The sequence below is a fragment of the Schistocerca americana genome, chromosome 2 (assembly GCF_021461395.2).
Source record: "Schistocerca americana isolate TAMUIC-IGC-003095 chromosome 2, iqSchAmer2.1, whole genome shotgun sequence".
Classification (NCBI taxonomy): domain Eukaryota; kingdom Metazoa; phylum Arthropoda; class Insecta; order Orthoptera; family Acrididae; genus Schistocerca; species Schistocerca americana.
The window spans coordinates 937,769,521-937,793,263 of NC_060120.1; the positions used below are offsets into that span (position 1 = coordinate 937,769,521).

The following is a 23,743-nucleotide window of genomic DNA, read 5'->3' on the forward strand; positions in this document are numbered from 1 at the left end:
TCTAATGGATGAATCATGTAACTCTGGATTTGCATAAAATGGTGTAGCACATGTCAGAGTATTGCTGTAATATTAGGACCAAATACAACCTCTCCAAATACTCTAGGAGCTTGACATTGGTGTATGAAATATATTCAGACATGTGAACACACTCAGAAATCTGCCAGAGCATACTAAATGTGTTTTTGATGATGTGGTAGAGTTCAGCAACATTCAGTTTCTTAAAAGAAGTAATTTTCATGCAGTGAAGCTGTTTACTCATTTGAAATAAACAGTTAGTTTCATTTCATTTGCAATTAGCTTATTTTGCCTTCTTCAGAATTATCATGTTAAATTACACAAAAATTACTTTATACACTTACAGCACATCATGATCCTCCCAGAAGTCTAGAAAGAACAATATGTAATGGTGTCTCATATTATGAGAAAAGGTTATAATTTATGTGTGTAATTGACTGATAATCCCCTAGGAGGCAAAATTAGCTAATCATAGATGAAATGAAAGAAAAGTATTTATTTCAAATAAAGAACTGTCATGCTCAAGAAAATGACTTATTTCAGGAAATTCGGTGTGTTGCAGGACTTTCTTGTGGGTGATGTCTTTTACTCTATTAAAGATTGTCTTCACAGAAACTTTTAAAATATGTTTGTTAAGTTGTAATATAATTAATATTAGCATTTCAATATTTCACAGTATTAAAGTCATTTCATTATATTTTACTTAAACAAAATGTATAGCCTTGATTTCTACCCACATCCCAGAGCCTCTTTCAGTGGTATGCATGTAAGCAGATTAATTTTAACATATCTGTTGCATACAATATAACCAACATGTTATAAAGACATGTAGCCCGAGACCCAATGTGCTACAAATGCAACATACAAGGCCTATAAGTACCTTGAATTTGGAACAAAACATACAGGACATTTAAATCTTCATTTTCACATAACCACAGACAGTCTTTGTGACTGCAATTGCATGCAAACAAACTTAATAACAGATGTGACTTATCTTCAGAATAAATAACAATCAAAAACTGATCATGATAGTTGAGCAGTAACATGTACTTAATGAAAAGACAAGAATTAGCAGTCCTACTCTTCTTGGACATAAAAGACCTAACAGATGACAGATGCTTTAAAACATATAAATGTTACACACTATCACTAACAAAATAATCAGAGATCAGCATGCCAATAGAATATTAACAGTGTGAAAAATATGCAGAACACACTCCGTTGAGGCATATAACATGGTAAGTATCATCTACAAGTCATGATGGGACGGACCCTCCATAGTATACAGTTGCTGTAAAGAAACTTCTAAAGAGACAGAGACCACTGCATAATAGGTGTAAAACAAAGCATAGGTCTGTAGGAAGAGAGTTGCTGAATGAAACGCATTTGCCTATCAAGAGGACAATGCACGAAGCCATGTACAACTACTGTAGCAGTATGTTATTGACAGATCTCTCACAAATTCAAAAGAAATTCTGGTCATAAGTTAAGGCTGTTAATGGTCGAGACAGTCATGGATGAGACAGGAACAAATTGAGGGTAACAGAGCAAAAGCAGAAAAGCTTAACTCAGATTCAAACATTCCTTTACAAATGAAAATCTGTGGGTATTGCCTCATTTTAATTCTCATACTACTACAAAGATGAGTGATACAGGTGTTAGTGTCAGTGGTGTTAAGGAAAAGTGAAAACTGAACAAAGCTCTAGAAAGAGATGAAATTCCTATCAATCCCATACCGAATTTACAGCTGAGTTAGCCTCTCTTTTAACTTTAATCTACTGTAGATGCCTTGGGGCAGGGGAGTGCTCATTAGTTGGAAGGAAGCACAGATCGCACTCATCCACAAGAAGGATAGCAGAAGTGATCTGTAATCAGCCATCCAATCTCTTTGACATCCATTTGTTGAAGGATCGTAGAACATTTGTGAGCTGAAATGTAATGAATTATCTCAAACAGAATGACTTCCTCCAAGCCAACCAGAATAGATACTGAAAACATCAATCAAGTGAAACACAACTCGCACTTTTCTCACATGAATCCTAAAAGCCATTGATGGATCAAGGCAGTTATGTAAATGCAGTAGTTCTCTGTTTCCAAAACTACTTGATTCAGTTCCACGTCTATGCTTATTATCAAAATTACAATCATATTGAGGTATCAGGTGTAATTCGTGATTGGGTTGAGGATTTTTTGGTATGGAGGATGCATCAAGTTAACATGGGTGGAGTGCCATTGACAGACAAAGGAGTAAGTTTGCGTGTCCTCCAGGGAATTTTGTTGGAACCCTTTCTGTTCATGTTGTATGTTAATAACTTTGCTGGCAATATTAACAGTAACCTCAGACTTTTTGCTGATGATGCAATTACTTGTAATGAAGTACTGTCTGAAAAAAACTGCACAAATATTCAGTCAGATCTAAATCAGTGTTTGAATGGTGCAAAGATTGACAACTTGCTTTAAATGTTGAAAAATGTAAAATTGTGTACTACATGGCTGCAGTATCAATGAGTCACAGTTGGAATGAGTCAATTCATACAAATATGTAGGTGTAACACATTGTGTTTGTGAAATGTAACCATCACATAGCATCAGTGGTAGGTGAAATGGATGACGGACTTCAGTTTATTGGTGGATTACTATGGAAATGGCTACAGAGGAGATCGCAGACAATCATAGAATAATGCTCAAGTATGTGGTGCCCATACCAAATAGAACTAACAGAGGATATCAGACTTACACAGAGCAGGACAGCACAAATGTTCACAAGTTTGTTTGATCCATAGGAGAGTGTCTCAAGGATTCGGAAGAAACTGAAGTGTCAGGCACTTGAAGACAGATGCAAACTATCCTCAGAAACTCTACTTACAAAGTTTCAAGAACTGGAACAACTCTAAGAGTATCCTACAACCCCATATAGATCACTACCGTAGGGATTATGAGGACAATATTAGGTTAATTATAGAACATTCAGAGGCATTTTAACAGTAATTTTTCCACATGTGAATGTAACACAGAGCCCTAATATACCTACAAGTACCTTCTGCCACTGTGGTTTTCACAGTACAGATGTACAGATTTTTGTCATATTTTGTGTCTCTGCAACCATACCTTAAGTTATTTAATGGATTTTTAAGTTCTCTTAACGTATGGTTAAGTGGGTATTTGTAAAGGCTAATTGAAGGATTCTGGGGGGTGCAATTAAGTTAAAGGAATCATTCATTCCTGTGCTTTTCTTCATGAGTTGCATCTCACCATTTTAAAAATCATTGGATTTTTTCACTTTGCACAAACAATAGTACTTTTTTGCATCATTAAGCACATCTTTAGCATGCTGTGAATGAATGTATTTAATCACCCAGACATCACATAACATCATTAATGGATGTCCTGAAATTTTACATTATGTTGGTTTACAGACATTGATTTCAGATTTTAAAAAATTTACATAATAATCGAAAATCAACATCAGTACAAAAAAGATAGTTTAACATTCCAAGACAAGCAATAAAGGCAAAATAATCTGGGCCACTAAACATTGATTTTCAGCATGCAGAGGCATTTTAATTGATACAAATTATATTGCTGCTGCAAAAAATGGCCACTACAAGAAAATTGTTAGTAGTACATATGTTTGTTGCATTTTATAAATTCAAGTATGTATTGTAAAGTTTAATTTTTTTGTGTTGCAGTGTTGGTTTGCTCATTCTCTTCGGGCATTCCCAGTCTTTGATTGGTCGATAGAACAGAAATGGATGTCAATTCTTCTGCCCCTTCTGTTGTTTTATAATGGTAAGCCATAATTCTTTTTATGACTTGAATTCATCATGATTTTTCAGAGTGATGTAAATATGTAAGTTAGATTATGCTCTGAGTATAATTCAAAACTGAAGCAAGAAATGAACATAACAATATTTGAGAACAGAAGAGGTGTGTATATTTACCAGGCACCAGTATAAAAACAGCAGCAGTGAGGCTGTCAGTCTCCTAAATTAAACAGTGCTCTTGAATCTGTAGCCTTCAGAATTTCATAACTATCCTTTCACAATGAAAAAAGAAAATATATGAAGAAGAAAAAATCAGTAGTGAGGTTTACAACTAATGGTTCAGTAATTCTCACCAGCACTGTATATCTCCTGATGTAAACAAACAAAAACAGGATCAGATGTAAAACATAAGAAATAAATGAGAATAAAAAGGCCTTTAAATTTGTCTGGAAGGTTGGTGCCACATTCCCATTGTGACTGAAATGGAGTCTATAAGTGCGTACTACAAATTCTAAGTTATGACAGTGAGATAAGGAATTTAGCTGTGTACACTATTATAAATTTGAGTAATATATTAGGAATAATTCAAAAGGTCAGTGCCATCAAATTGAGAGAATGAGGACGTGCAGTCAAAGTGACTAAGAAAATTCTTTGCTGGCTTCCTCAAAACAAGAAAGAATCCAGACCACAGATAGGCACATGTGCTATGCACGTGTGGGCGCCTGTGAATACCCACACTGCTTGCCTGTGGGGATTGGTCATTGTCAGCAAGTAGCTCCTCCTCCTCCACTTCTGTGATAACCTCAAACAATGGAAACTCCAGTTTGGAATATCAATAACGTAAGGAAACAATGGGTTGCCACCGACTGTAAAGATAACACTTTAAGTTGCAGACAGGCACAATTAAGTGACACACATTAGCTTTCGGCCACATCCTTTATAAGAAAAAGAAAGAGAATCACATACACATTCATCCATCAAGCAAGCACATCTCGTGCACATGGTCGTCATCTCCAGCAGCTCAGACCAGAATGCCATTCTTTCTAATGTGTAAGTGTATTGTAAGTGTGCCTGTCTGCAACTTAACATGTCAATTTCACTGTAAGTAGCAGTCTATCTTTTCTCTGCCAACATCGCTTGTTTGTTAATAATACACGCATGGCAATACAGACCTATTTTCTTCATGTTATTAGAGTTGTCAGTGTCGAAGTCTCTTTGGTATTCATAGTAGGACACAATTGATGAGAAGAAAATGGCTGAGACTTAGGTGAAGCCCCTCAAAACAAAAATTGGGTAAATCCCTGTGCTTCAAGCCAAAGTCGGAAGAAGTATATTCTTTGGAAATGCAAATTGGCCCTCAGTGTTAGTTTTGAATTCCAATTTTATTGGCGTGGAAGAAGCACAGTGCCAGCAATGGAGAGTTTGTTTAGGAGTGCTTTGTTGCTGCCACAATAATCTTGTGTCCATGATACTTACAGTTTTCAAAACAGTTCCTCTTTCATTTATTGATTTAGTGTCAAAGCACATTACATCGTTGGTTGGCAACATATATTCTTGCTTAGGAAACATTATCTACAAATATGAGCAATAATGAGAAAAACTTCAGTGATTGCAATAGATGAAACTCCTGTAATGATTGGTTGAAAGTCTGCTGTCATTGCTTTGATAAGAAATAAGTGGGTATCCAGCAGGAAATACTTACCTAAGGGTTTCTCTCCTGCTGAATTATCTGTATTATCTGAGGGTCTCACTTTCAGACTTAAACATGCATTTAATTATGCTGATTTGGTTAAAGATCCACTTTCTTTCACTCGTACTGTGAGCTTGCAGTATCACTTTGCAACCCAATCTCAAAACGTTTGCTTTAATTGGCTGGCAAAATGTGCCAAAATATGTGGTGTCATGTACATTGTTGTAAAACAGTTAATAAAATTGAGATCACGTGGTTTGGGACATTGGCAGTTTATCTCTTTCCTGGCAAGCTGGGGTGTGATTATAGTGATGTGCCGTATGAGTAGAATGGTTGTGTCCAGATGCAGTTTTAGAATATTTTTTCCCAACTTGCGTAAAGACATAGGATTGTTCATGGACATAAAAAGAATGCCAATAAAAGAGTTTGATCATCTGCAGTGGATATTAAAGTTTGCTTTTCTAGATGTCCTTACAAAGCAACTGAATGTCACAGGTACAACTTTGCATGGTACACATAAACTAATTACTGATGTTTTTGACGTTAGCTTTGAGTTTTAAAAGAAAATTACTGTTGTGGGTAAAACAACTTTCAGAAAGGTCATTTGTGCACTTTTCAAAAGTTGCACTAATTATAAATAATAATTATAAAGTTGCACTAATTATAAATGAAATTAATCTTGAAATGAAATTAATCTTGAAAAACAGACATTGAGTGAACATTTTGATGAGTTTGTTACAAAACCTTGATTGTAATTTTAGTGACTCAAACCAGTTTGAACTTGATGTCAGTGGTTGTTTGCAACTCCTTATACAATGGACGTTGAAAGTGTGATTCCTGAATTCAGTTGAAGTTAACTGATTTTCAGTGTAATCGTGTGCTCATGGACAAGTTACACACTGCAGGAAATATTGAAATGTTTTACAAGAACTTCCTCCGAGAACAGTTTCCACAGTTGTTGAAATTAACGAAATCAAATCTTCTGAGTAGTCCTACTGGCGTTTAACACACGGGAGCAATGCACTTGATGAACAATAACATTTCAAACATCGAGATGCAAGTGATAAAACATTTAAAGGCAAAAGTAGAGTGATACAAGGAGATGTTGCTTTCTTTTCCTTAAGTAGTAAGCTAGCTCCAAACGTAATACCTCTCATTAATATGGCATGTATTAAGTTAGTAGAGGTTTAATTAAAAAAGGATGTGTTCTTTGCGTATTACTTTACATCTGTGCTGTTAATGCGAGCAGTATTTCATTTTCTTCCCCCTTTCTCACCTGAACTGAACAACAATTTGGAATTTCATTAGGGCATTACACAGTGAAAAGGTTATCCTTTATTTCCTTCTCTGTCACTCTGTCAGAGTGCAGATAGTCAACTAATTTTCTGTTGTTTGCTAGTGTATTGCAAGAATACATTCGTGCTCAAAAAAAAGTGGAACATTGAACTATGAGCTGGTTGCAGAGGGAAAAAAAATCAAAAGTAAAATTTCATTCACTGTGAAATACAGTGGAACCTCACTTAACGAGTGCCTCCCAGAACACACAGTTCGCATAATGAACAAAACAAATGTTAAAAAAATTACTCACTTAATGAGCAAAGTTTCACATAAAGTGTGATGACGATTTAGTGTGACACTACCAGCCGTTTGTGCATGGTAGGGGAAACATTCAAGAATATGAACACCTGTCATTGCCAGCAAGAGCATATGGACAATATCTTTAGTACATACTGCAGTCTGGGTTTAGCACCCTTTCTGCTACCATCTTAGAGCAGCTTTTGATCAATCATTTTTCTAAACTTGTGTTCTCACAGTTTTTTTATGTTCAAATTTTAATAACCTTCATAGAAACATTCCCAATTATAAAGTCATAAGATGATGACCATAAGGGGGAAAAAAACGAAAAACGCAAACATGGTGTGAGCTTTACTGATTTAGCACACACATACAATCGACCTTCATCAACTATTTGCACTGTCCTCAAGAACAAGGGCAAGATTAAGGAGATACATGCTTCAAAGGGAGTGACAAGAGTATCAAAACAATGGTTTCATATTCTGGATGATGTTGAAAGGTTGCCCCTTATATGGATAAATGAAAAGCAATTGCAAGGCGACACTATTAACCAGAACATCACTTGTGAGAAGGTGAGAATGATTTTCACCAACCTCATTAAGAATACACTAGGATCATCAGAGGCCAAAGAGGTGTTTAAGGGAAGCTGTGGGTGGTTCGAAAAGTTTAAGAGAAGATCCAGCATCCACAGCATTATGAGGCACAGTGAGGCAGCCATCTTCGACACAAAGGCAGCAGTGAACTTTATCAGCAACTTCAAGATGCTTTTAGATTTTGAGGGTTATCTGCCGCAACAGGTTTTTAATCATGATGAGATAGGTCTATTCTGGAAATAGATGCCAAAGCATACCCGTATATGACAGCAGAGGAGAATGCATTGCCCGGGCACAAGCCAATGAAAGACCATCTCACACTGCTATTTTGTGCCAATGCAAGTGGCGTTTTTAAAACTAAACTGCTGCTTGTTTACCATTCAGAAACTCCATGAGCCTTCAAGAAGTGCAAAGACCAGAAGAGCAGGTTAAATGTGATGTAGAAGTCCAACAACAAGGCTTGGATGACACACAATCTTTTTTTGTAATTTGATCAATGATCAGTCAGTGAAAAAATGTTTGCTTGACATGAATCTGCCACTCCACATTTCGTTCGTTCCGAACAATGCTCCTGACCATTCTCCAGGCCTACAAGACCGCCTCCTTGAAGAATTTCAATTCATCAAGATCCAATTGTGCCTTCCAACACCACTCCATTATTCAAGCCTATGGACTAGCAGCTTATTTCTAACTTTAAGAAGGTATACACTAAGGTGTTGTTTGAGCATTGCTTTGAGGTGACTGTAGCTATCAATCTCTCTCTCAGAGAGTTTTGGAAATGTCTCTTCAACACCATTGACTGCACCAAGATGATCAGAAAGGCTTGGGAAGGGGTTACCAAGAGAACTTGGAAGAAGCTTTGGTCGGAGTGCATTGTTGAATGTGACTCTTGAGTCATTTGAGTCTGCACCTGTGGAGCCTGTAGTCAACGAGTGTCTTTGGCCAAGAGTATGAGACTAGAGTTCGATAACAGTGATGGTGATGAGCTTGTGGGAGATCACAGCCAAGAAATGACCACTGAAGAACTTATGGAGTTGCAGTGTGTTTCACAGCAGGAAGTTGTGGAGAGGAGTTCTTCACAGGAGGAGGAGGAGGAGGCAGCAATAATAGCAAAGCAGCAGTCTTGTTGTGCAACAAGAGAAACGCTGAAAGCATGGCCATCAGTTGCATTGTACAAAGAAAAACATCACCCCAATAAAGCAGTGGCTATCCTTCCTACAAATGTATTTGGCGATAATGCTGTTTTGCGTTTTTGTCAAGTGTTGAAGCATTGTCAGAAACATTAGTTATGTACTGTCAATAATAAAGTACATAATACTGTATGTATAATTTTCTTGAATAAATGGCATGAATAAGATAAAACTTCTAGTACTCTTTCTGCACGGAACACATTTTGCATTTTACATTGATTTATACGGGATAAATTGATTTGCTTAATAGATGTTTTGCACTATGTTTAGATTCTGGAATGAATTATGCTCGCTGTGTGGGGTTACACTGTGTAGGGGGGGAAAAATCTCTTTTACAACCTAGTAATTGATATACAAAGCCTTAAGTGATGAGATGTTGCATAAAAGCAATACACATGCCCACAGTGCCCATGGGCAGCTCACATGCCCAGCCATGTCTAGCTGATAACCATATGAATATAATAGAGGGAAACATTCCACGTGGGAAAAATATATCTAAAAACACAGATGATGTGACTTACCGAACGAAAGTGCTGGCAGGTCGATAGACACACAAACAAACACAAACATACACACAAAATTCAAGCTTTCGCAACAAACTGTTGCCTCATCAGGAAAGATGGAGGGAGAGGGAAAGACGAAAGGGGAGGGTAAGGGAGAGGGTAAGGAGTCATTCCAATCCCGGGAGCGGAAAGACTTACCTTAGGGGGAAAAAAGGACAGGTATACACTCGCGCACACACACACACATATCCATCCGCACATACACAGACACAAGCAGACAATATGAAAAATAGGTAGATGACATCAGGAAGCAGGCAAGATATATTTATGTCCATAAGAATGGATATCATAAGTAAGTGAATAACTCTGTCAAATGCCAGTATCTAGCAGTATATGTAAAATAATTACTGTTGTTAAGTTAATTATAAACTAAATTAGGTACTTAAACACTAAATTGTGAAATTTAAACTATGTGCATTTCAATTTCCTCTAGAGGTTTATTTTTCCTGTTGCCATTATTTTAGTTGTTAAAACACTTGTCTGTGTTCTACATAAAAATTACCAACTGATTACCCGATAATTTCTTTTTACTATAAATATAATATCTGCTGTAATAGACAGAAAATTGGAAAAACAGTTTCAGGTAACATTTCACCTGCAAAATAAAGATGTGGGAAGAGAGGCTATGGGTGATGGAAGAAAATTTATAGATCTAGAGATAAACTGGGGCACAAATGGAAGGAGAGAAATTTACTAAAACAGTAGAAACCTGCTGGTGTAGTAAATTATTCTCAAATGCAGTTTACAAAATTTTTTTATTGTCTTGATACTTTGCAAACATTGTTGTTTTTTATTTATTTTTTTATTATGTTATCAATTCCTGTCCAGCTATTATCCTAAATAGCTTACTATTTTGTTGTAATAGCATAGAGTTCATATTTAAATGTCTGAAAGTATTCATTTTTATTTTTTCAGATCCTATTTTTCCTATGACATTCTTAGTCAATTCCTGGTTACCAGGAATGCTGGATGCTGTTCTACAGGCTAGTTTCCTGTGTGCATTGCTGCTTTTCTGGCTGTGTATGTACCATGGCCTCAGGCAGGTTGTATCATTATTCTTAAAATTGTTAAATGTTATCCACTACTTACAATAATCCTCTGTTATCTTATCTCTTATCTCTCTCTCTCTCTCTCTCTCTCTCTCTCTCTGTGTGTGTGTGTGTGTGTGTGTGTGTGTGTGTGTGTGTGTGTGTGTGTATCTATCTATCTATCTTTTTCTCTGCCTCTAGCTGTCTTAACAATTTTTTTTACAGTATAAATACTTTCATAGTTGTGGAAAATGTATAACATTCACACATTTCAATGATTTTGAGCTGCTGTAAGAATAAAGGGGAAACCAGCATTGTTTCTACATTATCCAGCAAAATGAAATCTTAAAATTGTTGTTGCTGTTTGCCATTTAATCTATTTATACCTCAAGAAACTGCCACAGCTCTACATTTTTGTCTCTGTCAGTTGTGTTCTTCATTTCTGCAAGCCTTTGAACAAATTTAGTACACTTCACTTACATTTGACACCTAAAATGGTTGAGAAGTGCACAGAAAAATTAATATGTGATTTTAAATAAAATTATATCTTGAGACACTATTCTCATTTTTAATCACTGTTCAGATGCACATACTGTATGAGATGATCACCTAGTTTTCACACCTAAGAAATTTTTTTAGTAATAGTTTCCAAATCATACAGCACACTGCAATTTGGCAGAACCATGCTGTAGACGGTAGACATGTGTTCGCCATTACTGTTCTAGAATGTGGAGCATTTTTACATCAGCACATCATTCATGCTTGAAAGTCTTAGATGCAGCTTCACATGAATGGTTTGGATTAGAATGCAGTGCATCCATAATGATTAACCTGAACTTTCCACTACTAGCTTCCTGTAGTGTGACATGCACTGATGTCTATTTGAGCTAAATGTCTCCATTCTTTTTATTATTTTAAATAGCATTACCGAAATTGCTTGCCTCTCAATCATGTAAGATAAAGGTACCATTTGTGGTCCATTAAAGGGAGCGTCTCTTAGAACTGAATATGACAGAGGAGTGATAGATCAGATGGTTTATATGTATTTAACTTGTGGACTCTGAAAGGATATTGAAAGTAACTACTATGGCTACACTATTTATGCACATCAAAGTGAAGACTGGCAAAATTACATAATTTTATAATGAAAAACAAACTTGGAGGGCTTTGACAACCTTCTTAACATGCCACCCCCCCCCCCCCCCCCCCACCTTTTCAGCACTGTCTCCCCAAGAATGGCAGCTCAGGGTCCCAAGAACCATCCACAACAGTACAGTGTTTTCAGCATCTCACCTAAGGTTCTCTCCCCTCCTGAATTATCTCTTTTATCCAAGGGTCTCATTTTCAGACTTAAATCTGCATTTAATCATGCTGCTTTGGTTAAGAACCTACCATCCTCACTCATAATGTCAACTCAAAGTACCACTTTACAACCCAGTCTCAAAACATTTCCAACAGCAAAACTGATGTTGAATGCTGCCTTGAACAGTTCAGACCACTTTCCCAACTTGATCCACCACCACTATCTCAGAATCATTCCTTACAACCTTTCCAAGGATTCCAAACATTCAGCATTGCTTCACCATTCTTTTTCAGGTCTCTAAGCTGTCTGCTGTAGAATTCCAGGTGTTTTGTTCCCTAAAAACAGTTGCCTCCATCATTATCCTCACAACAGACAAGGGATCTACCACTGTGTTACTTGACTGATAGGAGTATGCAAGCGAGGGTCTACGCTAGCTTTCTGACATGCTACATATAGCCTCAGCAATCAAAATTGCAATGTTGTGGTACAGTCTGACCCACAGTCCCTCCTTAAAACCTCAGGCCCCTCACAAGGAATAACATCTCAATCAACAGAACTTCTTACACACCCAAACCACATGCTTCCACCTTTTACCTTCTTCTTAAGATCCACAAACCCAATCACCCTGCCATCCCATAGTTGCTATCTTCAAGGTGCGTATTAAACGTACCTCTGCCTTGGTCGATCAGCATCTGCAAAGGCTCCTCTCTAATATTAAAGTCACCAACCATTTCCTAGATCGTCTCAAGTATGTGCCCATCCAACTCCCACCCCACACTCCTTGCTCAATACCACCTCCCTCTAGTCCACAGCTTATGGTCTAGTCGCTAGCGTTGCTGCCTCTGGATCACGGGGTGCCGGGTTCGATTCCCGGCCGAGTTAGGGATTTTCTCTGCCTGGGCACTGGGTGTTTGTTTTGGCGTCATCATTTCTTCCCCACCATCATAATAATTCATGATGGTTGCTAGATTGGACTGTGTAAAAATTGGACTGTGTAAAAATTGGAACTTTGTATGGGTGCTGATGACCAAGCAGTTGAGCGCCCCACAAACCAAACATCATCATCTTCTCCCTCTACATAAGCATTCCCCATGTACATGGTCAGCTGCTGGACATTACCTCTACCAGAACTCATCCGATTGCAAACCGGTGACATCCTTCTTGCACACATTAATCAGCTTTATACTACTTTACCTTTGAAGGGCAGTCATGTGAACAGACCAGGGGTATGATCTTGGAAACCAGGATGGTTCCGTCTTATACAACCTGTTCGTGGTTCACTTGTAGGGGTCTTTTGTGGGATGTGTCAGCAGCTCTTGGTCTTGTGGTTAGCACTGCTGACTCTCGATCATGGTGCTCCACATACAGTTCCCTGCTGGGTCAGGGATTTTCTCGACTCAGGACTGGGTATGTGTGTCATCATCATCATTTCATCATCAACATACAAGTAGCTAATGTGGCATCAAATAAAAAAGACTTGCAACAGGCAGTTGAACTACCCAGAAGGAGATACCTTGCCAACAGTGCCATACACGCATTTTTTTCCTGGGATCTGTAAGCCTTCAGCCTCTGATTTGGTTTAGACATGTTGTGACATCTGTGACATATGGTCTGATGATGAGGCTTACATGTTGAATTTTTTGGAATCTCTAAATACATTCTTCCAATCAACCTTCATGGGGTCCTATTCTGAACCTTGCACCACTTTCCTTGATGTTGACCTCATCTTCATCGAGGGTCAGCTACACACTGCTGTTCACATTGAATCACATACAAATAACTTTACTTACGTTTTGACAGGTTCCATCCTTTTTGTGTCAAGCATTCCTTCCCCTACAGCTTTGGCATTCAAGGCAAACATATCTGTTCAGATGCAGACTCTTTACAGTGATACATCACCACTCTTACTTCAGCCTTCATTGTAAATAGTTATCTAACCAGCCTAGCTCAAAAGCAGATTTCTCGGGCCATCCCATCCAATCCTGGTACTGCTAATCCCTCCAAAAAACAACTTAGAAGTACACCTCTTGTACTATCCTAGTTCTGAATATATTAATCAGCTACGTCGATAAGGCATTATATGTATTCTGAAAGGAGAAACTCAGGCTCTGAAATGAGGTCCAATCTGTCTTGACATTCTGTCCATCACATCTAGAATAGCTTTTCATCCCCCCAATCCTTGCAGTATCCTGGTGAAACTCTATGCTACTTCTTGCACTTATTTTCCTACCGTTTGACTACTATTCCTGTGACCATCCCCTCTGTAAGACTTACCCAACGGCACCTTCCTGCCCCACCTATAACAGCCCTGTAACTGGCAAAACAAACTATCAAAGGGAGAGCCATCTATGGAATGACACGTCATGTACAAACTATACTATACTATAAATACTGTTTGACCGTCTACATTGGCATGACTACCACCAGCATAGTCCTTATCAATTCAGGCAGACTAGGAACAAATAATACCTTCATAGCCTCGGACATTATTGAATTTAGCGTTTGTTACAATGAAGGGCTAAGTAAGGAACACATATATTTTTATTTTCTTCAAAAAAATTTCTACTCTGAGATACAGCCTTCCAAATATGACACTGTGCATACCATTTTGCAGATGTGAATTTTTGTTTTTTTTTTAATTGGAAAGATAATTGCTCAGTGATTACAAAGAAATCCTCCATTTGAATTTACCTGTCAAAGTTCTTTTACTATAGCGTGCTGAACTCTTTTTATAATTTATGGAAAAAATTCATTTTTAAAAAAAAAATGCCAATCCATAAAATTTTGATTTTTTTCTGTTGATTAGTACCAAATAGTTCTACATTCCGTGAAAAGGAGAGCTTCCACTTTTAGGTTGAACAGGTTTTATGAACAATTGAAATTTCTGCCATACATAAAACCTGTTTTATTACCACATTATCACATAACAGGCTCATAAAAATCAAAACCTAGCTTTATTTAACATAATTTTAGTTTTGAAAGATGAGTAAGGCACTCATTTTTCAAGCATTTTAAATGGTTCCAAAATGTATGCGTAAGATCCAAAGACTTCAAGGTTTCGATTTATACAACTTCTGTGCACTCTGTTTTGTACTGAAATTAGCTAGTCAGTCAATTAAAAATGTGTTCCATTGCTTCAGTATCTTCCTATGATATAGGGTGATGCCTTCCTGTTGAACCAATAGGAACTGGCCACTTACAATCTTCAAAACATTGTGAACAGGAAGTGAGCACTGATGGCATTGTTGCTGTCCTTCAGCTCAAAACCTATATCCAGCAGCTGGTCCATGTGATAGCATAAAGTTCACTACAATTTTGTTTAACTCATAACTGGTGTCCATAACCTCTGCAACCCACGAGTCACAGTCATACACACATGCCACAAACATATCGCTTCTCAGGTTGTGAATTTGAGTAGTATCCTGCTGTTTCTAATCTGTTGGCCGAATGAACGAAATTTCTTCTTCTTGCTCTGTAAAGTGTGTGCAGTATGAGTTCGCCCATCACTTTGAGTCCAAAAATGTGTGTTCTGAGTTCCTTTCACAGGAGTAGTTTGTTTGGACCATTTTTCTTTTTTCTGCTCATGGAATTCTTCAGTTTCCTCTTTGGACAAAAGAATGGAGAATGTGGATGTGTAAGATTTCACAACTCTCGTAAAATCCTGAATCACAGCTGTATTTGGTCTGGAAAGATTGTGTTTTGTAGCATGGTGCTTCAGCAGGCCTCCTACGCCATCACAAGGCCCCTTTTTGTGACCAGTAGCACTGTATATCCCGTCAGTTGGCACAAATGACTTACTCAATTCAAACAGCTGGTAACAATTTTTAAACTGACTAGGAGCACCATCAGAAATAATGATGATCTTCTCTGCCCTTGTTTCCAGTTGAAGAATTTTGCGCATTGCTAGCAAAGCATGTACTGAGTCATGTCCTGTGTCATCACTTATAACTGCAACACTTATGGTCTTGTTTTGAAAATATGTCACGCCCATAAAAATTGAAACCAGGCACTAAACATAGTTCTTCAGCCTGTACACACCCTTTCACTTCTGCAATGTGTTGTTGCAATTTCTTCAGATGCTGGTGTGTTACTGCTTTCATTGGCCATTTACCAAGTTGATCAATGAAACTGTCAAAGGGAACAGTTTTCTTAATTAGTTCATTTTCCTCGCATGTCACATATGTAATTTCTGCAGACTTATCTGCTACGTCTTCTAGTGGCCAAGTGTCTGTAAAAACAGTCCTCCCTTTCCAGGGCAGTCATCACATTCTTGAAACAAACAAGTCTCTCACTTTACGTCGCAGACTACTAATGACTTCAGACGCCCAAACAAGGTGTCATATGTCACATGCTCCAGTAAGTTCTTCAAAGTTACCACACAAAGTTCAAAATTCGCACAGTACACCTCTAAACAGACATCTCTAGGTGGGTGTGGAACTACCCACTTACGTCGTAGTGCATACAATTTTGATCTTCCAATATGTGAAGTTGTATAGCTGCTCTTATAAATTGCAAAAGTTTCTTTAATGCTGCGAGTCATGTACCTCTTCACTTTCACAACTTTTTGACCTTCAACTATTATAGTGTCTTTTTTCTTGGCATTACGGTGAGAACAGTCCCATTTATCTTCCAGATAAAATGACTGCACTATTTGAACTTGAGCTGCTTCTACAGGATGACCATAGTAGGGATCTTGTCTGCCAAAGACTTCTTTTACAGACCTCACATTTCTTGATTTGTATACCATGTACTTTGATACTGATGGGATGTGGTTCAAAATTGTTTTCTTTGAAAATGTCTCTCGAATAATAGTTAAAACTTGCACCTTTTCACTGTAGGATGCACAATATTCAACAACTGAATTGATATTTGTGAAAAATTCCTGGCAAGAAGTGCAGGAGTGCTTTGCTTCATTTTCTCTTGAAGATGGAATTTCTACTTTGAAGAGTGTGGTCAGTTTTACTGTAGTGTATTCATCCATAGCTTTAGTAATTTCTCTGTGCTTTGTTGTTGCGTAGAGCTTATGAGTGACTTCACTGACCCTGGTTTCTTAACAGGACTAACACCTACTTCTGTAGTTGACTGATTCAGGGTATTTAATTCTTCCTCTATTGATGCAAAATCTGCATCATCTGCACCATGGGAGGCTTCACATTGTTAAGATACTATCATTGTTGTTATTCTGTCAAAACATTTAGAACACAAAAAGTTGTCACTGGAAACATCTTCACTTTGAAACAGAATCTTCAAATCAGAACACGTGTTCCCAACCTGAACAAAGACTGTTTTTTTGTTTGTCTTATATATCACTCCTTCATGGATATGCAAATAGTCAGCACACTTCACTCTCCTGTGACCCCAGTCAGAAGACATTTCAGACAGTCTTTTTCACAACACACACTGCAGCTGTGTCAACAGGCAAATTTGTCATGAAAGCACAGAACTCACTGGATGGTCTCAGATTTCTTGGAAGCCTCTTCAGTAAACAAATTAGCACTGAGCAACTACAATAAAGAAACCTGCAACGAACAACCATGACAAAGAAACAGACACAAAACTACAACAAAGTTTAAGAAATATCTGCAACAATGAAAGTGAAAAGATATAACTGCAACATAGAAAGTGATAAGAAATAACTGCAACAAAGACAGTAAAAATAAACAATGTAACAAAGGAATTAGTAAAAAAACAACTTCAGTGAAGACATACATTACCCTCGAAAGTTAAAAAAATGATTTTTCAAAATAAAAGCTGTCCAACTTAAAAGTGGAAGCTCTCCTTTGCAGAGAATATAGTATTACATGATACTAATCAACAGAAAAAAATCTAACTTTACAGGATTGGCACTTATGAAAAAAAAAAAAATTCTGTAAATTATAAAAAAAAAAATCAAAAGGCAACAGTAAAAGAGCTTTGACAGATACGTCCAGATAGAGGATACCATTGTAATCATAAACCAATTATCTTTCAAGCAAAAAAAACTCTAACAAAATATCTAGAACTGTTACAGAGATACAGATTTTAAAAATTTTTGCAAAATTCGCATCTCCAAAATTATGTTAGCAGTGTCATCTTTGGAGGCCTGTATCTTAAGGCAGGAATTTGTTTTTGGAGAAAACAGAAAAATATGTGTTTCTTACTTACTCCTAAATTTTAACATATGCTAAATTCAATAACGTCTGAGACTATGAAGGTAACCCCCCTGCCTGAAGTGATATGGATTATGCCCACCAGTTATCAGTTAAGACGAATGGGCATAGATAGATGGTCTATGCTGGTGACACACAAAATCCTGTTGCTCAGCACACTCTACAACATGACAGTTGTGACCATGGTGCCTGTTTCACCACATGTGCTATCTGGATTCTCCCTCCTGATACCAGTCTCTCAGAACTCTGCTTGTGGAAACTGGTGTTACAACATGTGCTTAGTTCTCATTACCCACCTGGCCTAAATTTACATTAATTTCTGTGGTCTCAGCATTTCTTTTGGGTAACTGATCTTCTTCTTCACTCCATTTTACTTTTCTATATGTTTTATTTTCCAACCTGTCTACTTTTCCCTACCCACCTCACCATCCATATAAAACTCACTTTGCTTTCCACTCATATGATGTATTTTCAGTAATCTTTGTCTTGATTATTACCCTATCTTCCACCTTCTAGTTCTCATGATTTCAAATCTCATCCAGGTTAGGCACCAACAGTTAGTATTTCATTCTCATCCCGTCCAATAAGTCTCCTTTACCCAAGTTTCTGGGTGACTTTTCCATAACTTTTCTTATTGTCTAAACCTTGTAAGTCCTTTTCTTCACCCCTTCTTTCACTTCAGACCTCCTGCCAGGAGGAGGAGCCGCTATCTCTGAAAACTTGCAGATTTCGATATGGTTTTTATGCTCTAATACAAAAATAAGACACACCATGAAGGCATTATCTGAATGGGACAGGAATTGGAAATGTGACGTACATGTGCAGATGAACAATTGATTAAAATTTCAGAAAATTTGGATGATTTATTCAAGAGAAAGTGTGTCAGAAATGTGTTGGTTCACCTCTGGCACTTATACAAGCAGTTATTTAGCTTGGCGTTTGTTGATAGACTTGTCCTCCTGAGGGATATTGTGCCAAACTCTGTGCAGTTGGTGCATCAGATTGTAAAAATCCTGAGATGGTTGGAGGGCCCTGCCCATGGTGCTCCAGACATTCTCAGTTGGGGAGAACCAGCAACCTTGCTGGCCAAGGTAGGATTTGGAAAGCATGAGGACGAGCAGTAGAAACTCTTGCAGTGTGTGGGAGGGCCTTATCTTGCTGAAATGTAAGCCCAGGATGGCTTACCATTGAAGGGTAACAAAGTGAGGCGTAGAATACCATCGATGTACTGCTGTGCTGTAAGGGTGCTGCAGATGACAACCAAAGGGGTCATGCTACAAAATGAAATGGCACCCCGTACCATCACTTCCGGTTGTAAGGCCGTATGGCTGGTGACACTCAGGTTGGTATCCCACCGCTGTCCAAGGTGTCTCCAGACATGTCTTTGGCCTGGAATCTCATTGACTGGAGGAGAATTGTATTCAGTGATGAATCTTGCTTTGAACTGAGCCCCAATGACCAGTGAAGAAGTGTCTGGGGACGCCCTTGACAGCTGTGGGATACCAACCTGACTGTCACCCACCATATGGTCTGACAACCTGAAGTGATGGTCAGTGGTGCCATTTCTTTTCATAGCACACTCCCTTTGATTGTCATCCACAGCACCTCTGCAGCACAGCAGTACATTAACAATATTCTACATCCTGTTTTGTTTCCTTTCATGGCAAGCCATCCTGGGCTTACATTTCAGCAAGATAATGCCAGCCCACACAGTGCAAGAGTTGCTACTGCTTGTCGTCATGCTTGCCAAACCCTACCTTGGACAGCAAGATCACCAAATCTCTCCCCAAATGAGAACATTTGAAGCATTGTGGGCAGGACCCTCCAACCGGCTTGGGCCTTTTACAATCTAATTTGCCAATTGGACAGAGTCTGGCACAATATCCTTCAGGAAGATATCCAACAACACTGTCAATCGATGCAAAGCCAAGCAAGTGCTTGCATAAGAGCCAGAGATGGACCACCTTCATAGTGAATTATTTATTTTTTTCTTAGAAAGTATGTATTTTCCCCTGGTGATCACATATTTTTTCTGTCTACATTATAGTATTTTTTAGCGTAACAGAAAAGAAGAGTTTATTGGGATCTTTGTGTATGAAAAGAAATGTTTATTCTCTCTTGCATGAAAATCTTGTTTTAAACTGGAAGTAGAGGGTTACTTATGAATAGATGCTTAAAACTAAAATGAAATTAACACTGTAACATAAAATCCCTAGTATACTCAGGCAACTTAAAACCAGACCTATGAACAAGTAAAACCTCACTTATATCCGTTTCGGAGCTGGTAGTTAAGTGTTTGGCCTTTGGAGAGCATCCAGTTCTACTTTTGTAGCCTGGCTATCGTGTTTTGGTTGAGGTGGTTACCAGTAGATACAGTGTTTACTGTGAGCAGCTCTGGATACTTGACTACAAAGCATGCATTTTCTGCTTCTGTTCTATTTCGTTGTTTAGGCTGTGCTTTCAAAAAGGATGACTGTAGTGATGCTGAGTTTGACATTGAATTTAGCAGCTCAGAAAGTGAAGAAGAATGCAATGCTACTTCATTAGAGATAAAGTGATGACAGTTTGTCACTGACTGACAAGTGCTCACAGTGGTATGAGAAATACGTCCTTTGTACTTCACCCAGCTTCTCAAAGACTTCTGTTCACAGGAAACCATTGTGAAATACGTGCTCAGCTTCAAAGCCACACAGAAACAAAAAAATTACTTTAAGTTTCAAGATATTTTAGTCGAAGTCCAGTGCATGATTATACTCTGGATTTTATTACAGATGATTTATTTTGTGAGCTTTAAACACTTTCTTTATGTGTTTATATGTAATGTCATGTATTATAGAATGTTTTTCATTAATTAAAAAAACTATTTGTGGAGCAAAATTTGAAAAAAGTCACTTGTTAGTGGGTTAAAATTAAAGGTAAATTTGTATTTATGACATTAATATTTACGTAAAATCAGTTTCTTACAAATGTACAAATTGCTTCCCCACTTAACTCACTTCACTCTCATAAATATGTCATAAGAAATTTCTCCTAATCATATCCATATTCATTTTTCTCATTACAGGTGTAATATAGTACCTTACCCTGTTTAGATTGTGTTTTAAACCAATAACACTAATTTATTGTTCGATTAGTACACACACATCAAAGACAAGGTATAATACAATTAGACACAAATGGCCGACGAAGCCTTTCACTCTGGCCTATAGGGTCATTAGTTCCAATGAAGGGCACAGCAGGCTGCGCACACAACTGCTGTCACATTAATAGGCTGGGTGGCCTTTAGTGGCTAAGTCAAGCAAAAACTTCGTATGGGAACTATGAAGTGGCGTACACACTAAATTGGTAGTTACAGCACTCCTCTTCCTTTTTGAAGAAGTGAGCACAGTGCTCACGTCCACTTCTTCTGTGGTCGATGTAGGTTGTTAAGTCTTGTGACTCGCTGCCTCCGGAGTGTAGGGTCGTTAGTGGCGAGAGTACGGACAAGTTTGGTGCCCACCCCCTGTGATGGGCTGTATGGTAGGACAGGCGACACTGACACAGCTTCCACTTCCATGTCCAAGTCCAACCCCAAGGAAGGATGTTGCGGAAAAGGGGGCAGAACAGGTGGCACCATCTATAATGTAGGGGACAGTGGCGGAGGCGATGACTGCAACAGCACAGTAGTCGGGCTCCCACCATGGCCCACGACAGCTGAAGGAGGCATCCACAGCAGAGGAGGCAGTTGTGAAAGCGTTGGGAGTGGCGGTGGAGAAGACAAGGGCACCAGCTGCGATGTAGGTGATGGCCAAGCAGACAGAGTACGTGAGGGCAGTGGAGGCGTGCCCAAAGCACAGCCGGCCACACTAGGTTGTAGCTGGTCAAAGTGTTCCAACACCCTCCTCTCAGCCATGCATATAAAGCAGAGGCGTGGACCACATGTACTCTGTCACCATTGGTGTCTGTTTCGGCCAGTGGCCAAACCCGTGAGCCCAAACAGCATTGTGGCGCTAGTGCCAGAGGTAGCCTGGCGTCAGCCCAAGCATATGTGGCAGATTCTGGGGTCGATGACCGTGCAATAACTCTGCCAGACTCTTTATTGCCAACAGATGGGAACCTGTAAGAACTGAGGGATCAGTCAAGAGGTACTTCTGGTGACATCCGAAATGTATTTTTTCATCTGAGTCTTAAATGTTCATACTATTCATTCTGCTTCCCTGTTCAATTGAAGGTGGAAAGAGGAGCCATGATGTGGCAAACACCACATTTTGTACAAAAACATTCAAATTCCTGAGATATGAACTGGGTGCCATTGTCTGCAGAAGACCTTCCATTGTAAATTTTTTTACAAAGCTGAGGTTGTTGCCACCACAGAAGTAGGCAGATAACACATCACATACAGAAACCTAGAACGAGCATCAGTTACAATAAACAGGTATAAATTCAATAAAGTTTCCACAAAATCTACATGAATTCATTCACAAGATGGATATGGCCACCGTGACAAAGAAGCACGGTGTGCTGTCTGATGAGTGGCACACTGCAACAACTCGCGCAATTTCGCCATCAGTGCCTGGCCAAAAGACATGACTGCATGTTAGCACTTCTGTACATGACACACCCCAGTGGTCCACATGTAATGAATGCATAACCTCATGCTGAAGGGCGAACAAGACTACAACATGGGGAGCGATGTCCTCCGTAGCTAACAGCAGTACTCCATTCCAAACAGAAAGACAAGTTTGTAATGCAAAATAATTTCTCAGAGGATCAGAAACACAACCCGGAGGTGTTGCACAGCAGAAGCAACGTTATGTAGAACAGGATTGACGGCTACCATGGCTGCAGTTTTAGTGCTGGTAATAGAAAAACCATCAACATCTTATTGAGCTTCCACAACTAAATTAAAACAAAATAATTCTACTTTATCAGATGCTGAATCTGGACAGTTGGCAAACACAATAAGGCATCAACATTGGCGTGTTATGCCATAGATAGAAAATGTATCTCGTCGTTGTATCGAGAGCCCACCATTGTAAACAATGTGCAGCTTTGTATGGCAAGGATGTAAAAGGGCTAAAAAGTGATTTGTGGTCTGTGGTCAGGTGAAACTGGGACCCATATAGAAAAACATGTAATTTTTTTAGAACATAAACGATTGCCAAAGCCTCTTTTTCTATCTGAGAATAACGCTGTTGCACAGAATTTAAGGATTTAGAGGCATATGCAATAGCGCATTCAGATCTGTCCACATACTTATGAGCAAGGGCATCACCAAGACCAAATGAGACGTATCCATTGCAAACACCAGGTGCTGAACTGGCTGAAAAGTGACCTAACAAGGGGCCAACTGCAGCTTTGATTTCAACAAGTCACAAGTCTTGAACCAGTGGAAAGGAATCTCTTTACGTAATATTGCATGGAGTGGTTGTGCAACAGTAGCAGTGTCTAGTATGAGTTTGTGATAGTACACATTTTTGCCTAAAAATGCCTGTAAGTCCTTGATGGACATGGGTTGTGGCAATGCAACTATAGCATCAATATGCTGGCACAATGGTTTAATGCCAGCACGTGACACTTTCTTGCCTAAAAATGCCTGTAAGTCCTTGATGGACATGGATTATGGCAATGCAACAATAGCATCAATATGCTGGCACAGCGGTTTAATGCCAGCACGTGTCACTTTGAAACCCAAATAAATAATGGATGGTTGAAAAAACTGGCTTATTCAAATTGCACAGAATATTGTAAAATGAAAAACAGAGCACAAAGGTTCTGCAAATGTTCCTCTGTAGAGGCACCAGACACTACTACATCATCTATATAGTTGATGCTGTCTGGGACAGATGCAGTGAGTCACTCTAAAAAGCTTTAAAAAATAGATGGTGTGC

At 38.6% G+C, this 23,743-nt stretch overlaps 1 protein-coding gene across 1 annotated transcript in view; it reads left to right on the forward strand.

The window, feature by feature from the left end:
• The window catches only part of LOC124595551 (transmembrane protein 181), a 231,276-nt gene that overhangs the window by 180,723 nt on the left and 26,810 nt on the right, over positions 1-23,743 (forward strand). Inside the window, exons 8-9 of the mRNA XM_047134331.1 lie at positions 3,708-3,807; positions 10,309-10,436. Coding sequence (XP_046990287.1) covers positions 3,708-3,807; positions 10,309-10,436 — 228 coding nt within the window. The remainder of the gene's footprint in view (positions 1-3,707; positions 3,808-10,308; positions 10,437-23,743) is intronic.